The sequence below is a fragment of the Triturus cristatus genome, chromosome 9 (assembly GCF_964204655.1).
Source record: "Triturus cristatus chromosome 9, aTriCri1.1, whole genome shotgun sequence".
NCBI classification, from domain to species: domain Eukaryota; kingdom Metazoa; phylum Chordata; class Amphibia; order Caudata; family Salamandridae; genus Triturus; species Triturus cristatus.
This window is the reverse complement of record NC_140592.1, coordinates 35378044-35390484: the sequence shown is the minus strand read 5'-3', so window position 1 is coordinate 35390484 and position 12441 is coordinate 35378044. Positions and strand designations below refer to the sequence as shown.

Below are 12441 nucleotides of genomic sequence, written 5' to 3'. Positions count from 1 at the left end.
TGAGTTTTGGTGCCCATCTTCCTAAGGATCAATGCTCAGTCTCCATGTGATACTCTTTCAAGGCCAAACAACGAAGGGTTAATCGTCTGGGGTCAGAGATGGTATGGGTGTGCTTGTGGTGGTCTTTGTCCTTGAAGATTTCTACCCCATCCCAACTGTCCTTCCTACTCTACATCAGAGTCCTCCAAGGAAAAGGTGCAGGGCCTCTTGAAAAAGACGGTCCTCCTCCGAGCAGTGTTCTCTGAGGTCCTCCAGACAGAAGAGTGGTTAAAGCTGAGATGGGTCCTGTCACTACATTTTATAATGTGCCTAGCAAGAGCCCTCCTGTACCTGATGGTTGCCTTGTTCTTTAACATCTTAAAGACAGAGCAAATCGATTCCTCATGGTCTTGAGACAACAATGTTTACATACTTGATGATTGCCCAACCACATGAATTTAGCATTACATTTAAGAAACTAGTGGAAGGGCATGTTCTCCATAACCCTTCTTCCCCACAGTCACTATCACAGAACATGATTCTCAGTAAAGCTGTCGAATCCTGGTTGAATCTGAAGCGCCAACATTGAAGTTCTATGATGCCCTTTTCTGAAGATCTTAATGCCTGGCGTCTACTGGTTCCAGTTACTGCTTGACGATCCCAGAGCTCGAGAAGAAACATCTGACCCCAACAGTAGAAAAAAACTTTGAGGCAGAGTCCATATTGAACTTACACAGCAACACTAAACCCTGAACCCAAAATCCTTGTCTAGTGTGTTTGAACTGCTTGAATTGTACCTGGCAGACAGCGAGGGTGGGAGAAGAAGCAGAGACTGTGGGGGATGCTAGAGTGCTGGGAACCTCCTGTAAGAATGTTCACTGGGGGTTCCAGAAATGAAGGGCTTGACAGCTCTATTGACTGCAGACATTATTTTGGGGAGCACCCTGACCAATAGGCAACCTAGTGAATGTGGACTATTGTATGCCGTCTCTTGCTCGATTTTGGTTAATGTTACACAGTATTCTGAAACCTTCGGTTTAAAAGGGAACAGGGAAAATAGGGGAACAGTGGGAATAAGAAACCTGCATAAGCCACCTGTCTGGCAACCCCATCTTGAAAACTGTCTACTGTAGCAAGGCTACAATACTCACAAAAATGGCACACACTCAGCAGTAGTTATGTTAATGCTTTGCCACCATTCTCGTACATGAGGGAGGATAGAAAAAAATTGAAGGCAAGGCAAAGAGGGTGCACATACTGTATTTGCAGAGACCGAAAGTGTCGGACACTTATTCCTCCATGCCTGAACTCTGTAACTTTTCCATAAGATTAGTTTCATAATGAAAGAGGTGATTTTCTCATACTTTGTAAGTGCGGGTGTAAATACATAAATACAATCATGGCTGTCCAATTCTCATAGTTTGCAGTAGTAGTATGAGAGAAAGGCAAGGGTTACAACTGACAAAAGACTTGGTCTACTTTTTTGACCTCCAACAAAGTGATTTCAGTCACAGTGAACACTGATACAAATCTTGCAGGCTAATCCTTCTATACGTAATCTGATGCTTCCAACGACTGGCTGGTGGGGATGGAAGCAAAGTGTAATGGTTTGGATGGCATGTCTTTGGGAAAGCGGGGTAGTAGAGTGCCAGTTTTCATTAAACAGTCCATCTGTGCTACTCTACATTTAGAGATTCTGTCTGGGGAAGCTACAGTGTGACACAAGGGTGAGTGGTTCCAAGCATGAAAAGACTAAATGTTGCTTTGTCATATCAAAACATTATTTAGGTGGCAAAAGCAGCCATAAAAGCACAATACCGAAATCATTAAAACATTATCACATGATTACATACTTACAAAATACATAAAAAACAAATAAATAAAAACATCTAAAAACGCAGATTAATTCAAACTTATTTGTAAAATAACCAGGGCTAATGTAATGTAAAAGTGAGGTTCTAGGATTTTGACAAACCCATCTACGGGTCTAGCCCAAGGTGAATATCCGATAAAGTGACACTGAGAAACTAAAAATGCTTGGGACTAGAATAGCATCAATATTGTTTTAGCAATGGCACACTTAAAAAAAAAGAGCAAATGCGAGTACAGAGTGGGGCAATTTAACTGTTGCACATAAGCCAAGCATCTTCTAATACCACACTTATCACACGATTAATACGATGTAAAACTGGCAAAAGAGGGTAAAATGAAGCAGGCTCTGGGGCGAGGACTCATCCCATGGGCAGATTAACACTTTACCTGGATCGAATTGGCCTAAGGGAAAGCCCACATGCCACCTCACAAAACAGAATCTGAATCTGGTTAAAGGACTCTATCCCAGGTGCGGTTGGCCCATGCTAAGTACAGCTCCATTATAAGGGGAGTTTGAGGCTTCATATAATCCCTAGCGGAAGCCTGTAAGGTCTCAGCTTCATCTCTATGCCGAGGTTTTTTAGTTTTAAATTACTTCTTGACCTGAACTAGGCAAGACTTTGAGCTGGCAAAGGGATTAGAGAAAGGTTTAAGCCTCCCCAAATTAAACATTTATCTGTTAATATATTGGAGCTAGAGAATTTTCAAACCTCTAGTGCATGTTAAAGATCACCTCCCTGTTGAGGCCAGCATGCGGGTTCACCCCAACTGCGCACTACAGCGCAAGGGGGGCCAATTTGAAACTGTCTTCCACATATTCAAACCTCAAGCTCTTGGTGTGATATAAAAGTTGAACGTGCTGGGGAGAATGGGGGTTACTCCCCAGAAAACACCGCAAAACCCTATTCTCTTCACCCTGGACAGCAATTGTATTTGAATAGTCGCAGAGGCCAGCACCATACGTAAGAATGGGGAGGCATTTGCTCTTAAAGACCTCCAACAATGGGGCAATTGGCATTCTTACAATGCGTGAAGCTAAATTATAGATGTATCCAACGCATTGGCAAACCTATGACAAGCTTTGAACTTACATTGTCCCCAATTCACCCTAGCATTAAAGATTACGTCTAGGTACGAGAAATCCTGAATAGAAACAGGATTGCCCTGAGATATACCCTCTTCATCTTATGAAACATGGGGCCACAGGCCATGGTAAAGGTTTTAGATTGATTAGGAAAGAGACCCAGAGACCCCATACAGCTAACAAACTCCTGAAACAGGATGTTTAAGCCATGAAAGGTTCTACCAAGTAACACAGCATCCTCCGCGTAGAGTAATGCTAGAACCATTTTCTTGAGAATTTGAGGGACATCCACAGAGCTATCAGAAATGGGTGAGCCAAGGCCATTAATATACAATAAAATAGATTTGGGCCAGGACACAGCCCTGGCGCACACCTTTCCCCCGTTAAAAACTAGCAGTATGCTCAACTGCAGGGCCGAAAGGTCATAATGCAAGGCCCGCAATGAATCGACAAGCCCTGCACCCACCCTCAAATCAGTCAGTATAGTCTACAACTTGGATCTTACCATTCTGTCGAAGGCACAAGACAGGTCCATAAAGGCCAGGCACATGGAGCCCTGCTTAGCGATGGTATCCTTGCTTACAAGCAAGTGGAAATTCAGACATTGCTCCACCATGCATAGCCCCTACCGAAAACCACATTGCACCTCTGACAGCATGTTCGACTCCTTGACACAAAACAAAAAGGAACTCCAGCACAGCTCTCCCTTCCATCTTCACAGCGGAGTCCAGCAGGGAGATTGAGGGTTTTCCATTTTAGCGGTGAGCCATGATTCTTAAAATACAGTTTTGGTGACAGCATTAAAACAATTATATAGCAATGGGGCCCAAAATTCCAGTAAGGATTTGTATAAATCGAGAGAGACCCAGGTCCTGGGGCCTTTTTAGATGGAGTCTTCATAATGGCATCCCAGATTTCTTCTGGGATGAATCCCATAGAAAGGGCTCTCCGAGGGCATACCAGACCAGAGAGTCTTTCTGCCTACAGCCAGAACCAGCCTCCACCAGGAGTCCATTTGGATCTGCTTGCGCCTATCTCCTTGGGCAACTTTATACTCAGCTCTGCGCTGTTAGATCTTACAACTACCCATTCGGGACCTTATGTAGGTCTGCCGATGCCTTTCTACAAGATGGGTCAAACCATTTTGCCTCTCAGTTATCAGAACTAATTGGTTTCATAAGTAGCTTACAGACAGTGAGCCCCAGTTGGGCAACTTGATTAGACACAGCCCGCTGGTCACTTAAGGGAGAAAGGCAATTATTCAGCATGTGAAGGTTGGTTAGCACAATAATTTGTCATAAGGGCCTCCAAATCGGCATTCCTCCAAGCCAGACGGAGCCCTTGTGACTGAACTGCTAAGGATGGAATTTACACACCTTTAGTGCCACTTTCCCCCTTATGGATACTTAGTCCCAACCACAGGGGGTTATGATGACTTAATAAAGTTTCCTCTGTTCCACCCCTTGACACCCATCCCATTAGGACTCTGGATACAAAGATATAGTCAATAATTGATCCATAATCCCCCCTAACCCAGGTAGCATTCATGGAATAAAAAGGGTCCGCTGCTTCACATGAATTGATGAGGTCAAATGTATTAATTACATTAAGGGGAGCTTAGCTTTCTGACCCAAACACTGGGATGCATCTCCAAAGCTAACCTTATCAAAGATGATTGAAACACCGTCCTGCTGCATGGGTCCTAGTCAGTGCTTTAAATGGGCCGGTACTCACCGATACGGAGTACAAGCACTTCTTGTATTTATCACTCTGAGTACCGGCACTTCTCTACTGCCGTGGAGAGTACCGGTACTCATGAAAAGGTAGGCTCATTGCCTGTGCTGGTGAGCAGGAGTGGAACGTGTCTCTGGCAGCCAAGGCCCAGCTTCTGTAGCCCTGATCTGAGCTCCAGCTGTGTTTTTCAGCAGGGCTCATTTGAATAATTTCCGGGTGCTCACCATCACGCTGTGCTTGACAGAGCAGGGTCCATTCAGGCCCTGTGCGGTCAATCACATTCACACTATCCTGTGCATTCCTGAAAGCACAGGAATCATGTCAGTGGCTATCAGGCTACGGCTAGTCCAGCCCTGGTGGCAATTAAAATCCATGGTAGGTGAAGAGAAAAGATGGCTTTTATCATACCTTAGTCTTTTGTGTGTCTGCTATAATTGTGTGTATGCCTGTTTCTGTGAGAAAAAAGTGGAGAGAGAGAGAGAGAGAGAGAGAGAGAGAGAGAGAGAGAGAGAGAGAGAGAGAGAGAGAGAGAGAGAGAGAGAGAGAGAGAGAGAGAGAGAGAGAGAGAGAGAGAGAGAGAGAGAGAGAGAGAGAGAGAGAGAGAGAGAGAGAGAGAGAGAGAGAGAGAGAGAGAGAGAGAGAGAGAGAGAGAGAGAGAGAGAGAGAGAGAGAGAGAGAGAGAAAAAATCAAGACACTCTCAGGAGGTATTTTAAAGAAAAGGGGTGACACTTTGTACATGTCTGCTCGGCGATAAAGATTCATAAATAACGTAAAAGGGTGGGTGAGTGAGTGGATGGATGAGTGAGCAAGGGTGGATGTATAGATGGATGGATGGATGGATGAGTGAAAGCATGCATGGGGAAAGAGGGTGGATGATTGGATAAAAGGTCAGATGATGGGTGGATAAGTGAAAGATTGGATGGATGAATGAAAGGTAGGGAGGATGGATAGATAAAAGGGTGGATGATGGATGAGTGAAATTAGGGATTGAGTGAAAGGGTGGATGGAATAAAGGAGTGAAAGGGTTGATGAATGGATGAATGAAAGGATTGATGGATGAGGGAAAGGTTGGATAAAGAGATGGATGAGTGAAAGGATGAATGGATAGGTTTGGAGATTGATGAATATGAATGGATGGATACGTTTGGATATGAAGAGTGGGTAGTCGGAATGGTGAAAAACGGAATGATTGATGAAAGACTGAATAGACGATAGAATGTAAAGGTTAAATGGTGGACTTCAGCAGGTAAATGGTAGGATGAAAGGATTAACGGATAGATTGTGGAAGAGACAAGAGATATCTTCTGGGGAGGGTCATGATGAGTTGCTTCATTTGCTTGGTGCCATAAGAGCTTTGGTTCGACGTGGGGGTATTTTCAGTTTCTTCCTACTCGCATGCACAAAAATAGATAGTATTGTGCCAAACAGCAAATTAACAGTATGACATTAAGAAGGTGCAATTATTGCAAAAAATGGAAATGTTAACATATTATCACATTTCTCTTTCATTTTGTGTAATGAGTTAACCTGCTTTGTTTATATAAACACATTTCTCATGTGTTTTGGTATGTGCTGCAACTAATATAGAAATTCTTAAGTATCATCATGTCTTGCCCTTAGCCCCGCCCCTAGCCCCACCCCCTTACTACACCTCTAGCTCAATTTAATGAGTACATGCACTTATGTTTCCCATTTAAAGCACTGGTCCTAGTTTAATAAACCACCAACCATAATTTGAAACCTCGGATGCAAGTAGGCAAGTTCAAGATCAAGCCCTAAAATAAAATGTAACAACCTATTGATATTGAGACTGAAATCGGTTCCAAAACAACCATTAAAACAGGCACTGGCATAGCCAATAGGTCTCGCCTTTGGGACCTTATAAGTATTTAGCCATGATGTTGCTGCACCAAGGATATTGTGCTGCATAACTAAATACTTATAAGGTCCCAATAGCGAGACCTATTGGCAATGCCAATGCTTGTTCTCAGTGGCATCGGAAGGATATTGGCACAGAGCTTTGCAAGCCCCTGGGTCCTCCACAGCATTGGTAGCATTGGAATGACATTGGCACAGAGCTTTGCACACACCCTCGTCATACATGGCATTGACAGGACATTAGTGCAGGGCTTTGCAAGTCCCCTCTCTCCATGGTATTGGCAGGTCATTGGCGCAGAGTTTTGCAAGCGCCCTCGTCCTCCGTGGCCTTGGAAAGACATTGGCACAGAGTTGCATGTCCCCTAGTCCTTCATGGCTTTGGAAGAATATTAGTGTGGGGTAGGACATTGGCACAGAACTTTGCAAGCCCCCATGTCCTCCATGGCATTGGAAGGACATTGGTGCAGAGCTTTGCATGCCACCCCGTCCTTTGTGGCAGGGGAATGACTTTGGCACAGCTTTGCATGCATCCTCTTCCTCTGTGGCATTGGAAGGACATTGGCACAGAGCTTTGCACGCACCCTCGTCATCCATGGCTTTGACAGGACATTAGTGCAGGGCTTTGCAAATCCCCTTATCCACCATGGCACTGGCAGGTCAGTGGCACAGAGTTTTGCAAGCGCCCTCGTCCTCCGTGGCTTTGGAAGAACATTAGCGCGTGGCATTGGAAGGACATTGGCACAGAGCTTTGCATGCCCCCTCGTCCTCGGTGGTTTCGAAGGACATTGGCACAGTATCCTAGAAGCCCCCTAGTTCTCCCTGGACGTTGGCGCAGAGAGTTGCAAGTCCCCGCGTCCGCTGTGGCGTTGAAAGGACATTGGGCTAGAGCTTTTCAAGACCCCACCTCCTTTAACACAGAGTCTTGGAAGCCTCCCCTCAAGAAGTGATGCCCTTGTGAATGACTGACAGCTTGAAGAAGGGGAATGAAGACTGCAGGCGATTCGCAAGACCACCTGCGCTGACAAATGGCCGGAAGTGTGCCGCAGAAGTGCGCAATGAACTCTGGGGGAAGAGGAGGGCAGAAGGCTAAGTCTCTTTGCGGAAGTGATCCTGCAGATCACGAGCTGGCAATAGACGTGTTGCAGCGGAGTCAATATCACCAACGCCTGTTGCTTTGTCATGGAGGCAGTCCTCCCATGCCATTTTCATCCTAAAATCTGCATTCACATTATGGATACTTTTTTTTTATCTAGTTGAATCTTTGGTGAAAACATGAGGAACAACAAATTGTGATCTGAAGTATATATGCAATATGGTATTCTGTTACCAAGATCTGTCAGAGATTGTTTCACATGTTTGACTTTAATACCTCCAAATCAAAGGTGTAAAAAATTTGGTGGCATAGCAGCAATGGTGTTAAGAAAGTAGACTGAAGGGGAATGAAAGGAGGTAACGTACATTTGTACTAGACCATGTGAGCTAACGCGGCAACTACATAAGAGCCACACTGGGATAGCTTCAGATTAATAACCACAGAAAACAAAGATACACGTACAGATGTCTCTCTCCAGAGCTCACAAGACATTGCCTCTTTCACCCTTTCTAAACCTACTTCCTATTTTTATCTAGGCTTCCCCTACCAAGTTGTGTCACTATCGTTCCTCTACTACACACTTTGTAACAGTTCTCTTCACAGTAAGCTTTCTTCACTAATCCACCTCCCAAAAAACACATGTTCCTATATTAATACAAAACACATTCCATTAAACAAAAGTCAAAACTTTGTCAATGTGCAACTACTTTAAGAAGCACTTTAATACTCTGTAATGGGTTGCGTTAGGCAAGGTTAACATTTAATCACAGTTATTTAGCAATTTATCTAATATATTTACCTGAGCTTGATCTGCCACCTGAAAACGGTGTGCGCCCCACATTCTGGGTGAAGCCTCAAGAAATTGGAGTCACTAAAAAATAAAAACCTTGTATTAGAAACACAAACATAGATAAACTTATTGAACCTATCACAGTTGTTTTGCATTTTTACCTTGTACAGATTCAATTTTCGTGAAGTGAATGCAAATCTAATATAAGGAGTGGGTGTCGACCACCCTGACATAGGGCCACGCCCCAACCCCAAAAGAAGGAAAGAATCCAGCTAAAAATCAAAGGAGAAGGGCTACCCCAGCTGGGCATTTGGTCACACCCCACACCCAAACAGGGGAGATAAAAGGCCACCAGGGAATTTAAATAAAGAAAAAAAAGAATAAAAAAAAAAAAAAAAAAGAATATGAGCAGCCCACCCTACATTAGATGCATGACCCCATTCGAAAGGATACGAAACTCTTTCTCCCCCACCTGAGAAAGATTGCAGGAACGGGTTGTCTCCAATCTGTCCCTGCGAGGATTAGACACTAGGGATGTTACACTGCCCTCCCCAAACAAAAGATGGGGGAGGCCCACCCTGACACACAACCTTGCTCTTACCACAAAAGGCGGCATTAGTCTTTCTGACCCCCTGGGGGGTAGATAGGTGGTTTGCCTCGATTGGGGGGTTGGGGGCACCAGACAGAAGGGATTTCAAAATCGTGCAAGAACAAACCCACCCTGGCATCGGGACACAGCTCCCCTCTGACCCCCCGGAGGGATAGAAATCCCATATGGGAAAAAAAGCTTGCCCCTTACAAAAAATAAAAAAATAAAAAAAAGAATCAGCAGAAGCGGTGGGGACTGCCCCATCCCCCAAAACAAACACAACGGTCTTTCTGATATACCCCCGTCCGCTCCAACTCGAAACAAAGGCATCCCAGTGGCAAGTGATGATATTTGGATTCTTTTCACACATGAGCCTGCAGAGTGGATATAAATCTCAATTTCGTCTTAATTGCCATACACATCAGCTTCAATATTTGGGCACAGACTCAGCTGGCAACCAGAAAAAAACAAATCCAGGAAGTTTTGAAAGCTAGACACCAAAGGGAGTTCTGGGAGCTATGCCTTGTGTGAATCCCACTGTTTTCTTATCCGCAATGTCCTGCAAAAATCAAATGTTGCCAAACTCACATCCTCCTCACATTTCCGTGAGGGAAAGTTCCACAATTTGCGTAGATCCACGAAATGTTTATGACCCAGTGTCTCCCTATAAAAACATTTCTTAACTTGTGCGGCTGGGCCTAGAGCCCCTAACAGGAACGGATCAAATCAGGGACCATGCTAAGTCAGTTTGGTCTTTGCTTTGATCTGTTCCTGTTAAAGGCCCTAGACCTAGCCACACAAGAGAGATACTGTTTTTATTAGGAAACGTAAGGGAACACTGGGTGGTGGAAAATCTGTGGATCCCTGCAGATTCTGGGATATTTTCTCGCAGAAATGAGAGGGAAAATACATGTTCTTAGCTTAAGTTTGAGCTTTGCAAGGCTTTCTGGGTAAAAAAACAAAACAACTTATGGGAACCACGCAAAGCACACTACCATGTACCCCCAAGTTTCTAGTTTCCAGAAAAGTCAGAGTTTAATGGGCTTTCCTGAATAGCGGTCAAGCCTAGGTCTAGAATCCACAGCTACCCGTAAGGAAAAAAAAAAGGGGTACACTTTGAGCAGAAAATTTTGATCCGTCCACATTGTGTTTTGAGGCTGTGTCTAAGCTCACCCACTCAAGGGAGTACCGTTTTTATCGGGAAAAGTGTGGGAACGATGGATGGTGGGAATTTTGTGCATCTCCACAACTTCCAGAACTTTCTCCCAGAATTGTGACGGAAATGGGAATTTTTAGCCCAAGTTTGAGTTTCGCAAGGCCTTCTAGGTAAACAAGCATTGGCATAGCCAATAGGTCTCGCCTTTGGGACCTTTTAAGTGTTTAGCCATGCAACAGTTGTTGTTGCACCAAGAATATTGTGCTGATAACTAAATTCTTAGAAGGTCCCAAAAGCGAGACCTATTGGCTATGCCAATGCTTGTTACTTCCTCTTTTTGCATGGCTAGTATGCATCTCTTCCCTTAGCGTCTAAGCAGAGCTTGCCTACCTACTCCGTATACAGCTAGACTTAAGAGTGTACTCCCCTTCTTGTGCTTCTGGCTCTTGTTTTAAAAGACTCAACAAGATTTTGTTGTATAGCACCTAAATACCCCCTAGTGCTAACGACCTATATCTAAAACATTAAATAAATAATACAAATGGCACGCGTGGAGTAGAGAGTGCAATCCAAAAAGGTATAAATGTGCTACACAAAGAAAAAACAGTATGACTAGTTATGCTCAAGTTTAAGCTTGGTGTGGGGTATTTAGAGCTCTACGTGACAGATGCAGGTCTTGTATATCCTTTGACATGTTTTACACGTGTGCATTTTTTATAATTGTTTTAGAACTTCATATCTGGAGGGATATAGGTCTCTCTGACAATTGGGAGTCAGAGAATTCAAGGCACAAGCAGGGCTTGGAAATGTGAAACAAGTTCGAAGAATGTATGACTCGTGTTTCCATTCACGGAAATTGGAACCATCTGGTGGTTATGCCACCGTTTTTTTGTTTAACGTATTGAAAAATTAAAAGAGAGTCAAGTAAATTGGAACAAGGGTCAGCGAGTGCAGGGTCCGTAGGCAGCACTCCTGCACAGCTATATCCCCAGGAGTGGGCTGCAGCAGCAGGCCACCAGCTACCAGCAAAGTGTGAGTTGCACACCCCGGTGTGGTGGACACTTGAATTCACTTTTACAGCAGGAAAAGAATAGGAGGCAATGAGCACGGCATGCGTCACCGTGAGTCCTCCTGACAAGCAGTCGATTGACACCTTACTTTTAACCCTTTCCAGCTCAACTTTAAAAATAACAAAAACACATCAAACAAAAACTCTATTGTGTCTCACTGAGAGTGGAAAAAATAAACAGAAACAGTACCCGAGAAGTAAACTGCGAGACAGGCAAGGATAGAGAAGAGTGACAGATTGTTTCAGGGAGGGAGGAGAGCATTCCAGAGAAAATCGGACAGAAAGAACAAGTAGAAAAAAGCAGACACATGGGTCTGTAGACAGAAACCATTAGACTGATGTGCAAGAAGACAAGGACAGATGGCTCGATAAATGATAGTTTGGTATTTGCAGCATAGACAGGCAAACATAAATACAGATACACAGTTTATTACACAGACAAACAAAGACAGATGGGGAGTTGTACTGTTGTTCAGACATAACAGACAGACCCAACAGAAAGACAAACAGATGGACTGACATCTAGACAGACTGAAGGAAAGAGAAAGAGAAATGAGGGAGAAAAAGAGAGAAAGGTGGCGAAGGCGTGAGAGCGATAAAGAACAGAGACTGATATATACACAGATGAACGATTTGTACGGCGTATGTAGATACATATAGTTAGTCAGAGGCATACACAAAAGAAGATTAAAGTGCACGTAGAAAGAGGGGTGGACGGACGACAGACAAACGGCTGTATTACAAAAGTGATCGCAATCAAAGTGAAAAACGTGCGGCAGAGTGGGGCTAATGACCCGTGAAAGACAGATGGCGGCTGCGCACATGCACGCTCGCGTGAACGGAAGCGCTAGGCCAGCCAAAAGCACTTTGAAAACTCACCTACTAAATGTCTCTCCGAGCAGCGCATGCGCTGGCTCAGTGAGACCTAAAAAACTAAACAAACCAAAAGAAAAGTTGTGGGATCAACACAAGTCACACCACCATGAACTCCTTTGGGTGTCTAGTTTTTAGAAATGTAAGTTTGCTATGTTTCCGAGGGAGGCAGCAGAGCTGGGGTCCATACTCTGCAGCTGCCGAAATTGTACACAAACACAAATAACAATAAAAGCATTGATTTGCGTTTTAGGGTATTTAGTGTCGCAGGCGCTAGGTCCAGCCCAGAAGTGGGGTATCGCTTGTATCAGGAGACATGCGGA

The 12441-nt window shown here is 44.2% G+C and overlaps 1 protein-coding gene across 9 annotated transcripts in view; it reads right to left on the bottom strand.

The window, feature by feature from the left end:
* Positions 1-12441, bottom strand: part of USP19 (ubiquitin specific peptidase 19) — a 638025-nt gene that overhangs the window by 336562 nt on the left and 289022 nt on the right. For all 9 annotated transcript variants that reach the window (XM_085624327.1, XM_085624331.1, XM_085624330.1 and 6 more), the window contains one exon: positions 8441-8512. In XM_085624327.1, the coding sequence (XP_085480453.1) occupies positions 8441-8512 (72 nt within the window). The remainder of the gene's footprint in view (positions 1-8440; positions 8513-12441) is intronic.